General features: G+C 44.1%; 1 protein-coding gene across 1 annotated transcript in view; it reads right to left on the reverse strand.

Annotated features, from left to right (window-relative positions):
- EGFL6 (EGF like domain multiple 6) overlaps positions 1-14721 on the reverse strand; it is an 84590-nt gene that overhangs the window by 60540 nt on the left and 9329 nt on the right. The window contains exon 2 of the mRNA XM_004710018.2: positions 1310-1422. Within this exon, the coding sequence (XP_004710075.1) occupies positions 1310-1422 (113 nt within the window). The remainder of the gene's footprint in view (positions 1-1309; positions 1423-14721) is intronic.

The following is a 14721-nucleotide window of genomic DNA, read 5'->3' on the forward strand; positions in this document are numbered from 1 at the left end:
TAATGTCGGGGGTTTAAATGGAGAGAAAATGTTTTGAGAAACGATGTACAAATGCGCTTTACACAATTGATGTGTGTATGGATTGGGATAACAGTTGTATTAGCCCCTAATAAAATGTTAAAAAAGAAAAGAAAAGAAAACAAAACAAAACAAAAAGTTCCCACCCTCTGTTGCTGATGGAAAGGTTTGGGGTTGGACCTTGGAAGAAATACCTGGAAACCACGATTGAGCACAGTTCTGCTTTTCAAAATCTTTCAATAATTTTTGTTGTGGGTTTGGTGAAACATTACACAACTCATTAAGTTCTCCGTTAACATCTTTACATATTGTCCCCAGCATGCCAACATTCTCATGATTTTTGTCTCTATGAATCTAGCTTCCCTCCCCACTTCCCTTCTCATCTTCGCTTTAGAGCAGCAGTTCTCCACCTGGGGTTCACGACCCCTTTGGGGGTGTCAAAAGACCCTTTTACAGGGATGGACTGATTCATCACAGTAGCAACATGACAGTGATGAAGTAGCAACGAAAGTATTGTTATGGCTGGGGGTCACCACCACAGGAGGAACTATATGAAAGGGTTGAGGCATGAGGAAGGTAGAGAACCACTGCTTTAGCGTAAATGTTGCCCATTGGGTCTCACATAGATGCGCTTTTGTAACGGAGCACGGCATGCACAGATCAGGCTGTGGTGGGATGAGGCCCTCTGTTATACACCATGTGTAATGGGTAGCTCACGGCAGCAGTTTCAGAGGTCTTTCTAGTGCAGGAAGTCTAGCCTTTTCCCAGATAATTTGAGATTTATTCAAGCACAGTTCTACTTACACACACACACACAGGATTGCCACGAGTTGGAATCGACCCCTTGGCAACAGATAGATATGTTTAAGGAGCCCCTGGGGTGTAGTGGTTAGGAGTTGGACTTCAAACCTTGAGGTCACCAGTTCGAACCCCCCAGCTACTCTGTGGGATGAAAATGATGCTTTCTACTCCCGGAAACAGTGCCAGCCTCGGAAACCCCCAGGGGCAGTTCTACCCTGGGTAGCCATGAGTCAGAATTGACTCGCTGGGTGCGAATTTGGTTTTGGTCCCATATATTTAGATAGGAGGGTATCTCCTGGGTTGCCACTCCTAGATTTTCAAGTATGCGTCCCTCCTTGGGAACCGAGGTGGTGGGTGTTTGTAGTTATGTCTCCTGGTGAGCTGGCTGGCAGTTTGAGGCTAGCTCAGTGTATTATAGAAAAGAACAAAACAAAACTAAGGGGCCTGACATAATACCAAGAACAAGGTGCCTGATCTTTCACAGAATTACCTTCACAGCCTCCCTTGCTGTTCCTTCTCCAGCCGTGGCAGCAGGCCAGTTTACTTCCATAGCGGCAGACTCCAGGCTGGCCTGCCCGTGGCGAGAGCCCGTGATTCCTTGGGCTGCAGATAAAGAAGCAGGCGTGAGCATGCCAAGAATAAATAGCAAGGAAGACTACAGAGACTCAGCCTGCTACTCAATGAACCAGAGAGATGGCAGTGACCCAGTTCCTTTCAACAAACACCAAAATGGGATTTTGAAAACCTGAATATATGCCTTGCCAGTCTCCGCTACCGGCCCTGCCCGTCTTCCCCACTAGCCAGTTTTGTGCATTTTCTCTCCCCTTCCTAGGATTGAAAGAATGGGATTAGCGGGTTACATGTTGTGCTGCTAACTGCAAGATCAGCAGTTTGAAACCACCAGCTGCTCCAAGGGAGAAAGATGAGGCTTTCTACTTCTGTCAGGATTTAGTCTCTGAACCCCCACAGGGACAGTTTACGCTGTCTCACAGGGTCACTATGAGTTGGAATCAACTCAGCAACAATGAGTGTTATTTGGGGTTTTAGATTAAAAATCAATCTTAGAGAAAATTACAACCAGAAGGCCCCTTTAGAAGCGAGGCTGGTTCCTGAGACTTCTGCTTGGTTACTTTGGACTCATCATCAGCAAAGACCAATTGTTAGCAGAGAGCCTTGTGGCTGGCCAAGGAGCAGGTCATTGAAAACAAGGCAGCCCTTCCGTGAGAGGGCTGGATCCCAGCAGACCAAGCAAAGGGCCACTTCATTCTGGTGTATGGAAAAAGGCTGCCCACAATCAGTGCCAATGTGATGGCAACTACCAACACTTACTCTAGAAAATGAAGGCACATGAAAATGGCACCCAATGCACACTACCCAAAGCCTTCCAGAACGCCCATTTTCAGACCTGTGCCACATAGACATGGTAGCTAGCCAATGCCAAGTATGCTAACACTACTGTCTGGCTGTGTGGCTTTATCCCAGACCAGAGCTCTGCCTCCCACTCCATTGGCCACTGGAGAGCCATGGAACAAATGGGAATTGTTACACAGTCAAGGCTGGTCAGAGCTAGAAGGACCCCAGGGACTCCTTTGCAGAGCTCTCTCCTGTTACAGGTCAAGAAACCCCAGTCCAAGAGTGTGGAGTTTCAGCCCCAGCAGATCTATATGCTAGGGACCCCAGCTTAGGGCTCGTTCTCATTCCACACAGCCTTCTGGAAACCCAATTGACTCAACTCTTGAATGGCAGAGCAGATGTGGGCCAGATGCTAACGGTTGTGAACTTTGGGGGTCACACAGGGTCTGTCATCACTACTTGGCTCTGCATCCTCAGGCAATAGATATGTGAATGGTGGATGTGGCTAGGTGCCAAGGTGAATTTCAGGTTCCTTTCGCACATCAAAAAATCTTCTTCTTCAGCCGTTTAAAAATGTAAAACCATCTCTCCCAAGTACCCCAACATGGAAAAGGACCTGAGTTAAGCACTCTCTCCTGGCATTGGACGGGGTACTATCAGGCTCAGAGAAAAGTCGAGCCCTGTTGTAGAGTTTGTGGAGGGCTGTGGCTATTGCTTCAGGCAAATGAAAGATACCATTCAATATTTGCTGGGCTGTGTTAATGGAAAAAGAATGTTCTTTGCACGACCTGCTTTAGGCTGCAGGGTTGAACTGTATGCAAGTTAATCATACCTTAGTCCAGGTCAGGAGTTAAAGGCCTTGCAACTTTCCCTCCTGGTCTGCCTCTCCCACAAGCATGGTCATTCAGTTCAAAGCCACGAGGAATGGTCTGGGGCATTTCTTTTATGAAAGCACCAAAGCCCAGGATGATTCCATTATTTACTTTTTCTGGGAGGGGCTATGTTTTCTTTCATCGTTAATGGCATTATTTGACGGGGGTGGGGGTGGGGGTGGCGTTTCCTCAGTTATCCATTCCACCATTTAGAACAGGGATTCTTAGCCTTGATGCTACAGGGCACTATGGGGAGGCTGTCCTGTGCATTATAGATGATTGAGTACCATCCCTGGCCTTTACCCATTAGGAGCACCCAACCCGCCAAGTAGTGACAAACGCGTCTCCGGATATTGTCAACGGGCCCCTGGCCTTAGGAGGCACAATTCTCTACCCCGCACCCCAACCCTGCCACCCCGGGTTACCATTGAGAACCACTGATTTAAAATTTTCTATTCTCAAAGCACTTGTCTTAGGTACAAAGGAGCCCTGGTGGCACCGCGGGTTAGACGTTGGTCAGCTAAATGCAGGGACAGCAGTTCAAACCCATCAGCCACTCCTCAGGAGAAAGCGAAGGTATCTGCTCCCATGAAAATGGCTTTTACAGTCTCCAAAACCTATATAGGATCGTGATGTGTCAGATTCAACTCAGTGGCTGTGGGCTTGTTTCATTTGTTTGGTCTCAGGCACACAGAGTACACAGTGATGACGCAGGCATGGTCTCTGCTCTCGTGAGGTCACAACCTATTGCAGGGGGGCAGCACGGGGAGGGTCATTGCAGTGCTCTTGGAGCGAGTGGGGACTGCGCACTCATGCCGGGCACACCTGCAAGTGATGGCACCATCTCAGCCTAGGCTGTTCGGAACTAACCATTCCCCAGCAAGAAGCCACCAGACACAAAGTAGAGAGAGGGACACATGTGAGTTCAAGCGCAGTGGGGAGCCTGATAGTATTTTGTATTGTAGCATTGCAAACAGGGACACATAATTTACGTCGCATATAACAATGTCAAGGGTCGATTTCAGTGGATATACGTGTCTATTCAATATGTTGTGCAACTAGCACCATTCATTCCAGAACGTGTCCATGACCCCCCACCCTAAGAAACTCCATACCCACAGTGGTCACTCCCTATCCCCACTTCGCCCCATCTCCTGGAAACCACTAGTCTCATTGGCACTGTGGACTTGATAGCTCCGGATGTTTCATGCAAATGAAACTACGCAATATATTCCTGGCTTTTAAAACTTATCACCATGTATGTTCTTCTGGTAGATTAGAGAAACAAAATTCATAGACACTCATATTTTATGAGTTATATAAAGGGTAAGTGTACATTAAGAAAGCAGCCCAACCCAGTGCTGTCTAAGCTCATAAATTCGACATTAGTCCATATGTCTGATACAGTCATCTATAAAGTCCTCCTCTATCCCATAAAACACATGCGATGACACCGACTGCAGGAGGAAAGCCACATCAGTGAGCGTGTAAGCATCTCAGCACTGGCAGGGGTCTCTACACAGCTGCTCCAGCACCCAGGACTGTATCGGGGTAGGTCCATGTGGCTTCTTCTCAGGGATGTCTCGCAGGTAGTGAGCCTTCCCAGCTGAGGCAAAGAACTAGCTAAGGCAGTTTCACACTGGTCCAACCATCAGAGAGCAAGAGACAAGAAAGGCGAGGCTCACTGAGCCGTTTATCTCTCTGCCCTTCAATTAATCCCATATGTATTCATTGGCCAGGTTGGCACAATAAGCCTTAACTATCATACCATGTTTTCAAGATTCATCTATCGTGTTCCTGGTTGCTTGGTACCATGGTGCTTGATTCCAATGCATGGCGACTCCATGCGCGCAGAGTGATCTTTCTGAAGCAGATTGTCTGCGAAGGTACCCTTTAGGTGGTTTTGAATCACCAACCTTTCAGCTCATAGCCAGGCGATTAACCATTTCTATGTAACTCTCCTTCACCCTTCCGCCTAGAAACCTCTTCCACCTAGATATGCATTTTGATAACTGGGAAATGTACCCAGGTGAAGTGGAGAAGGCAGCCAGGGGCAGAACAAAGCATCTGTTTAACAACGGAATCACTATGGGGAGAGGGTGGCCTATAGCCTAGAGCACGGAGAATGCTGTGTATTTGAGTCAGGGGAGTGGGAGGGGCCACAGAAGGAATGGGCGATGGAGGAGTAGGAAAATAAGCAGAGACTTTATGGAAAAGGAATGGGCCCTGGTGGGTTATGTAGTGGGCTGCTAACTGTGAGGTCAGCAGTTCGAACCCACCAGCTGCTCCTCGGGAAAAAGATGAGGCTGTTTGCTCTCATAACGACTTGCAGCCTCGGAAACCCAAAGAGGCAATTCTACTCTGTCTTGTGGAGCCACTATGAGTTGGAATGACTTGATGGCAGTGGTTTGATGCTTTGTTTTGTTGTTGATATAGAAAAGGCCTGTGTTCATGGGAAACATTTTGTCCATCCGGATGGCTCTGGAGACCTACCACTAAAAAATCCAAACCCACTTTTATCCACTAGATTGCGACGCATAGTGATCCTAATGTTTCTGAGACTGTAAATCTTTTTTTTAAAAATCATTTTATTGGGGGCTCTTATAGCTCTTATCACAAGCCATCCATCCAACCATTGTGCCAAGCACATTTGTACATTTGTTGCCATCATCATTTTCAAAGCATTTTCTTTCTACTTGAGCACTTGGTATCAGCTCCTCATTTTTCTCCCCCCCTCCCTCCCCCATTAACCCTTGATAATTTATGTTATTATTATTTTTACATGTCTTACACTGACCAATGTCTCTCTTGACCCACTTTTCTGTTTTCCGTCCCCCTGGGAGGGGGTTATATGTAGATCATTGTGATTGGCTCCACCACCCCCCTTGCCTTCCCCTTAACCTCCTGGTATCGCTACTCTCATTGTTGGTCCTGAGGGGTTTAACTGTCCTGGATTCCCTGTGTTTCCAGCTCTTACCTGTACCTGTGTACATGCTCTGGTCTAGCCGGATTTGTAAGGTAGAATTGGGGTAATGATAGTGGATGAGAGTAGGGCGGGGGGAGCATTAAAGAACTAGAGGAAAGTTGTATGTTTCATTGGCGCTATGCTGCACCCTGACTGGCTTGCTGACACTGTAAATGTTTATGGAAGCAGACAGCTTTAGCTTTCCCCTTCTGAGAGGCTGCTGGGTTTGAACTTCCAATCTTTTAAGGGTATCAGCCCAGTACTTAACCCAAAACACCACCAACACTCCTTATGGAGACCCACAGAAGATCTTTAAATAGTTGTGAATATCAAAGATTTTGTAACACAAAAAGCAGCCTCCATAGAAAACTCCATTGATAAGAAAACTCACAAAAATGAAGTTTGTTGAAATCCTATATATATATGTGTGTGTGTGTGTATACATACATATATATGTATGTATATGTATGTATATGTACATATGTATGTCTATATGTATGTATATACACACATATGTCTAATTAGAAACTTTGTTGAAAGAACCCAGTGTTTCATTGTATAGATGGCCAAACCCATTTCATATGTTGGTTCAAGTGAATTATTTGAGAAGACTACTGCTTGGGGCTAACTAACAGAAGGAAATTACCACAAGATGAAATGCATATACTGTTTGCACATTACCACAACTCTCTAGAGAATCCACTTTTCCTCGAGCTTTATTGCTTGCACATGGCAGACTTCAGGCTAAAAGGTGAAATCGAGAAATCTGAGGTGTATTAATTTCTCCCCAGTCATCATTTTTAGCAGTTGTGAAACTCTCCAAATCTTAATGACTAACACTTGTGCCATCAAGACCTTGTTAATAAAGGGAGCTTACTGATCCACTGTAAAGAATTCCCTCTCTGGCCACATATGCATCTTGGTATTCCAGCTCTAGTGGAAGTTATCAGAAGTTTGTCAGCTAATGTAGCCTTGTGTTCATTTTCAGATGTCTCTCTCCAGAGCCTCGGTGGTGTAGTGGGCAATGTGTTAGGTTGCCAACCTCAAGGTGGAAAGTTTGAAACCAGTAGCTACTCTGCAGAATGATCTATTGATAGAAACTCATGAGGGCCCTTCTACTCTGTCCTCTAGCGCCATTGTGAGTCAGAATTGCCTGCCTTCATGGCAGTGAATTTGGCTTCGGAACTAATGGAGCCCTGGTGGGACAAAGGTTACAGCACTGGGCTGTTACCAGCCAGGTTTGTGGCTGGAATTCACTAGCAGCTCCAAGGAAAAAGATGTGGCCCTCAGCTCATGTAAAGATTGCAGCCTAGACACGTTGTGGGGGCCATTCTACTCTGTCCCATCAGGTTGCTGTGAGTCGGTGTATCCTCAATGGCAATGAGTTTGTAGGACACACATGCATGCACACACACACACATACCCCTAGTAGCTGTAATAGATATACACATATTTAGCAGCTGTAATACACACACATATCTAGCAGTTGTAATATATATACACATATATTTAGCAGTTGTAATACACACACAAATGGGAGTTTAAAAACATACGTGGGGATATGTCATTATCTTTTAAATCCACTTTTTAATTCATCTTCTTATCATGACTTAGGTGAAACTTTACAGAGAAGATCCTAGTTTTATATTCAATAGCTCCCACACATGCTGACTCAGCTCATCCATCCCAATGCCCTCAATGCACCGTCACTTGTCCCACCTCCTCCCTGTGTCTCCTGCTCCCATTCCTCCTTCTTTCCCAGCCCTCTGAATGTTGTCCTTGGATAAATGCTGCCCTTTTGATCTTCAATGGTAATTTATTCTACCACAGAGGTGAGTTCCGTTTCAGAACTGAAGTGCATGGACCTTGGCCTTGGCAGCCCCACCTGTCTCCATCCTGACCAGTGAGACAGGTCTCTTTAATGATTTTGAATTCTGTTGCACATTTTTTTCCTCCCATTCTATCGAGGACCTTCTATTAATTCTTTTTTACCATGAACTTCTAGCCACCCCCCATGTATGTGTACTGGGGAACTATCTAGAGTGCCCTCATGATGCATTGAAAGACTGGCTGAAAAGCCAATGATTGAACCCCGCCACCCTACAGAAGAGAGACAAGGCTGTCTGATCCTTTACAGATTACAGCCTAGAAAACCCAGGTTGTTCTATTCTGTCCTATAAGGTAACTATGAGTTGTAATCTACTTAACACACACACACACACACACACACACATGCACACTTCAAAAAGTTCATTGGACTAGCATTGATGACTGGGATCAGACAACAGAATTGTATGTGAATGTATATATTGGATTGTATAAAATATGGCACACACACACACACACACACACACACATACAAACTGTTATAGAAAAAAAAGGAATGTGGTTTCCTGGGGAGTAGGGTGAGGGATGAAGGGGATAAAGAGGAGCTGACATCAAGGAGTTAAAGAAGAAAGAAAACAATTGAAACTGATTGTGGTAGCAATTGTACAGCACTGCTTGATGTGATTGTACTATGGAATATTATATTTGTAAGAGCTTGCAATGAAATGATTTTTAAAAATGTGAGTTTCAATGTTAACGTTAAAAAAAAATGTTCAGTGGAGCATTTCCGTGATCTTTTAAGCCTATTTTCCCAAGAACATTTTGAAGCCCTTGCATATTCCCTAAAGGAGAGCAGACAGCTTGAAAAAAGAGTTGCAGAAAAGAACCACTCGGGCCTGAAAATGAGCAACACACCTTCTAAGGCATGGGGGCGGGTCCTTGCAGTCCACTGGTTCGGGCTCTGACGGGTTTAATCATCAAATCCTCCATCTGGTCAGGAACGGAAAAATAGTTGAAAAGGTGGGGGGCACCCATGGGTAGGATTGGTAATCATTCTGTGCTGATTGGTGGATGCCGGAGGAAATTGATTTATTACACCAAGAAGCCAGCCCCGCTGCTTGCATGTTGCCAGTTTTTAAAAATGTTTTTTAGGAAACTGCACATATGCAGCTCTTTAAAATTTATGGGTAAAGAGAAAAACAATGATTAAAATATGTATGCTTACGTTGAAAGAGTATTATTCAGGGGAAGAAAAGAATCCAGTCCAGGCAAGCATGCTATTGATTATAAAAGAAGGTCACATTATCTTCTAAGATCTGTTTCAAACTGTTCAACAAAACAAAACAAAACCCCTTGTAGTTTCTACACACTTCTTGTGATGTTCCAACTGATTTAGAGTACTTTCCCAACACCCTCTCCTTCCACCTGCTCTTTGCTCCATTTCCATGTCCACTTACTCATTTCCCATCATGAATTCAAACATTCTGTTATTTGGAGACCTTATTGTAAGTATCCTAGAAAAGGGAGAGAAATGATTAGGTTGTACTACATAAACTTGCATTATTATAAGGCAAAAATTGCGAGGTACCCACAGTTACATAGACTGTGATTAAGCAATATGGGACAAGACGTCTACCCCCATTCTCTGTCTTCTGGGTAGGAAGCTGCATCCCACCTACCAGCAAGCTTGCAAGTGAGGTGAGGCCACATAACTAGTTGTGATCATTGGAATGTGGGTGGGAGGGACATGACATCTGTAGGTCTGGCTCACAGAAGTTCCCATGGTGTGCTACTTCCCCATCAGCCCACGGAATAATGATGAGTCTGCAACCTAGAGCAAGGTGGCATCCAGTGTTGGGTGGAGGCATAGTCTACAAGCTCGTCTCTCCAAGCTCCCATGCACTGGGAGACAGACAAAAAGTAAATGTTTACAGTGCACAGGAAATGGTCTGATGCAGAAGTCACCAACAACGGAGCCACACAGTAGTATTTTAAGAACCATTTCTTTGCACAGTCTAAACAGTGTAGTTGTTGTTAGGTGCCCTCGAGTCAGTTCTAACTCATACGAACCTATGTAAAACAGAATGAAACGCCACTCAGTCCTGCACCGTCCTCACAATTAATTGCTCTTATGTTAGAGACCATTGTTGCAGCCCCTGTGCCAATCCATCTCGTTGAAGGCCTTCTTCTTTTTCACCGCCCCTTCACTTTATCAAATATGATGTCCTTTTCCATGGACTGGTCTCTCCTGATAGCATGTCCAAAGCACTGGAGACAAAATCGCACCATCCTGGCTTCTAAGGAGCATTCTGGTTGTACTTCTTCCAAGAGAGATCTGTTCATTTTGGGGGCAGTCCATGGGACTTTAAACAGCCTTCACCAACACCATCATTTAAATTCATTCTTCTCCAGTCTTCCTGATTCAATGTCCAACTTTCACATGCATATGAGGCCATTGAAAAGACCATAGCTTGGGTCAGGAGCACCTTAACCTTCAAAGTAACATCCTTGCTTTTCAACACTTTCAAGAGATGTAGTGCAGCAGATGTAGGGAATGCAATGCATCCTTTGTTTGCTTGCCTGCTGCTTCCATGAACATCGATTGTAGAGACAAGCAGGGAAAATCCCTGATGATGCTGATATTTTCTTTGTTTATCATGGTGTTAACTATTGGTCCAATTGAGTTATAATTCATGCTGAAAGCTGCAATCCTTGATTATTATCCGCAAGGGCTTCAAATCCTCCTCACTTTCAGCAAGTAAGGTTGTGTCATCTGCATATCACAGGTTGCTAATAATCCTTGCTCCAATCCTGATGCCAAATTCCTTCTTCCTGCTTCGCTGGTGATCTGCTAAGCATATCAATTAAGTATGGTGAGAGGATACAACCCTAACACGCACCCTTCTGATTTTAAACCAGGCAGTATTCCCTTGTTTTGGCCAAACAACTGCCTCTTGGTCCCTGTGAAGATTCCACATAGGCACAATCAGGCGTCCTAGAATTCCCATTTGTCTCAAAGCTATCCATAGTTTGTTAGGATCCACACCATTAAACACAAGTAAACATATTTACTGGTATTTTCGGCTTTCAGTTAAGATCCTTCTGTTATCAGCAATGATACCCTTTGTTCCACATCCTCTTCTGAATCTAATGTGAATTTCTGGCAACTTTCTGTCAACGCACAACTGCATCTGCTGCTGAATGGCTCAGGAAGCATCAAAAGAAAATGGAATGAATACAAAGAGTCATTGTACCCAAAAGAATCATTTCAAGAGGTAGCATATGAGCAAAAACCAACGGTACTGAAGGAAAAAGCCAACAGCACTGAAGGCATTAGGAAAAACCAAGGGTCCAGGAATTAATTGAATACCAATTGCAATGTTTCAACAAGCTGATGAAGCACTGGAAGCACTATGCCAAGAATTTTGGAAGACAGTTGGCCAACTGACTGGAAGAGCTCCGTATTTGTACCCCTTCTAAGGAAAGGGTACAAATTCTACAGAATGTGTAAATTATAGAACAATATAATTAATATCACATGCCAGGAACATTTGGCTGAAGATTATTCAAAATCTTGCACACATTGTTTTCATTTATATGTGAATCCATATAGACAAAACCCCAAAACAAGCAACTCGAAATCACACCTTACAGAGCTGTCAGGATGAATCACATTTAATTCTACTTTAGTAAATTCATTTCATTTCGTTCTTTTTCAATGTGTAAAACCAGGCCTGTTCATCCAGGAATATCAAGGAGGCATGATTAAGGAATAGTACCACTTGGTGTTATTTCACAGATGTCTGGAAGATATGAATGAACGTTTATGCCTTGAGCTGGAGAGCCTTAGCCCTTTAAAGCCAAATAAACCCAAGGCAATCATTCACAAGAAGAAATTTGTTGTTAGGTCCCCCCACGTCGATTCCGACTCATAGCGACAGAAAGAACTTCTGAACCTGGAAATAACCTGGAGAATGACCTTGTCTCGAACCAAACCAATTCCATCAACATTCTCTGCCACCTTGGGAAGACCCGGTAAACCTTTCTGGTTGTTGGCACAACCTCTCTCTAATGCTCTCTTTCCCAACTCTCTTCCTGAACAACGTTGATCATTCAGAAAACCCAGGAACCCAGTCCTGAGGCAGGCAAACGTCTGTGTAGTGAGCAACGCCTCTGTGGAGAGGGGGTTGCTGAGATGTGGGAGTCCAGGCTCAACACTGACTCACCCTGAGTTCTTTTAATGCATTATACCACTTGCTGTCGACATTGATCAAATTCATCAGAAAAGCACCGTCTCCACAGCTGAAGTTAATTTAAAAACATCCCAGGGCCTGTGTAAGTAGTGTAGTATTTCTTCATGGGATTCCTTATTTTCTGAAAGAATATACGGTGCCAGAATTCTAAGTGTGCTTGCTTATGGTAGGGTTCCAGGAAACAGGATATTCTCCAAGACAAATTGAGAAGTTGAAACCTCTCTTGCTGATGTTTAAATACATTTAAAGCCAGCCAGTTCATTCCAGTTGGACAGCCCTGCTGATCCTTTGCCTTTCCACCCCAGATATACTGAACCAGAATCTACATTCAAACACGACCCCCTATACAACCTATAAGACTCAACTCCTCGCTTCCACCCTATATCTTGTTAAAATATAGATTCTGATTCAGTATATCTGGGCTGGAAAAGCAAATTCTCAGCAGGGGGCCCAACTGGAATTAACTGATTGGAAACCCTGGTTTACAGATTACCAAGCAAGTAGAATATCAATTGCATAAATAGGGATAATAAGGTCCAGCCGTGAGGAATTTTACTTTGTTTTCATCGTTGTGCCCAATATGGCACGTCCATTGTGCATAACCAGTTAAATGTCATTCTAGGTTTCTACCCAGAATCAACGGACAAAGCCCAGGGATACCCCAGACTACCATCACCTTACCTGATTTGTAGTGGTTTAAGAGCCCAGCAAAACCTGGCCCAGCTTATCCAACTTTTTGTACTAGTATATGCTGATGTGACTTCCAATTTTCCCCATCATAACAGGGATAGTAGCAAACATCAGGCAAAAATTTGAACTTTCTATTGCTTTCCCTCTCTTATCTTCCAAGCTCTAGAATTGGGTCCAGATCAGACTTCCTCCAAGGCAAACCTAAGATAGCCTGTGATACAGGGGGTGGGGGGTGGGAGGGAGGAGTCGGAGAGGAAGGGAAGGTTGTCGCTAAAGTTCCCCCCCCCCAACCTTAAACTCACTGCCATTAAGTTGATGCCACTTCATAGTGACCCTATAGGAGAGGATAAAACTGTCCCTGTGAATTTCCAAGGTGCTGCTGGTGGTTTTGAATTTCTGATCTTGTGGTTAGCAGCCCAACGCATAACCACTGTGCCACCAGGGCTCCTTTCAATAAGGGTAAGGAGCCATAATTTAGTTTATTTGGCAGCAATTTTTCTTTCCTAAGGCATAATAGTGTGCTTAGAGTCAATGGCATATCAGATTTGATCAATATAAATGCAAAAATTTACAAAGGGGTGTACTTCATTGTTTCTGCAGAGCACATCCTGTTCTCCCCATCTTAGAGCAAATAGTATGCCAATTGGTTCAAGCCCCAAAGCTGCACGGCATTCCTTATAACTCTCTCTCTCCTCTTGCCTTCTCTCCGAGTCCAGTGCCATCTCATTACTAATTGGGTCTCTCTCCTCTTGGACACCCAGACACACTGTCATCATCTCACCTCAACTACTACCATAGCTTCCTGTTGCTTCTTTGCTTGTCCCTTCCAGCCCACCCCTCTGAATTTCACCTTAAAATTCCATCAGATCAAGTTAGCCCTCTCTATAAACTTTCTGTGATTTTACATCAGATTAGGAATAAAGTCCATTCTACTTTCAGTGGCATACTGTTGATCTAGCCTTGGCCTATTTCTCTAGCCTTATCTTGTATATTATCCTCCATGCACACTCTTGAATGAATGAATGCATTTGATGGAGAATAAATGCTTCTGTTCAATGCTTCAGTTGCCTACAGAGGTAGCTGACTTGATAACATTTGACAACACTTGATAACCGAAGAGCAAGGTGATGATCTATTAAAAATCGTTGCTATTTTGATCTTGTGATATTTAATGTTCACTTGTCTTCTTCAAATCTAAGATGCTACTGAACATAAGCCCAGCTATGTGCATTAAGAAGGAAATTCTGCAAGTAAACGCGATTATGGCTCATTATCTTTTTAAAACTTTGCATTGTGAAGTGGTGAAGGTTTACCGAGCAGATCAGTTTTCCATTCAACTCATACACACTTTGATTTGTCTCTTTGATTGCAGTCCCCACATGGTGACATCACTGATCCCACCTCCCCCCCATGGTTCTTGTTTCATTTCACCTCCATTCCTAAGTCGTCTGAACTTTGTCCTTGGTTGATTATTCCAAGGTGTGTGGACCTCCCTAAAAATTTAGCCCTGGGGGTAGTTCATTGCCAGACCTGAGAGCGACTAAAGACGACAGTCTTGGGGTAACACCAGTAAGCCTGATCTCTTTTATGATTTTGATTTCCACCCCTGTCCCTGTCCTCCACATTTTTCTCTCACCATATCCAAGATCATTTCAGAATGGTCAGCAGTGGTAGCCAGGCATCATCTATTCTTCTGATCGCAGGGTCCATTAATCCATTGGACTAATCGTGTCCATGTGGGTTTGATTTTCATCACGGTTCTTTCCTCTGGACAGGAGTTGACTAATATTTGCACCTTAGAAGACTGCTCTTGAGTTTTTAAGACCCTCATGTGTCTTAAAGTAGGATGTAGAATATTGTCTTTGTTGACTTTGTTATGCTAACTGACTTTGGTGTCTTCTGAGACCATGATTCTGAGAACTATAGGTCCAGAAACTCATTC

This window comes from Echinops telfairi, unplaced genomic scaffold (genome assembly GCF_000313985.2).
Source record: "Echinops telfairi isolate 266 unplaced genomic scaffold, ASM31398v2 ScPeMD7_53;HRSCAF=182, whole genome shotgun sequence".
NCBI classification, from domain to species: Eukaryota; Metazoa; Chordata; class Mammalia; order Afrosoricida; family Tenrecidae; genus Echinops; species Echinops telfairi.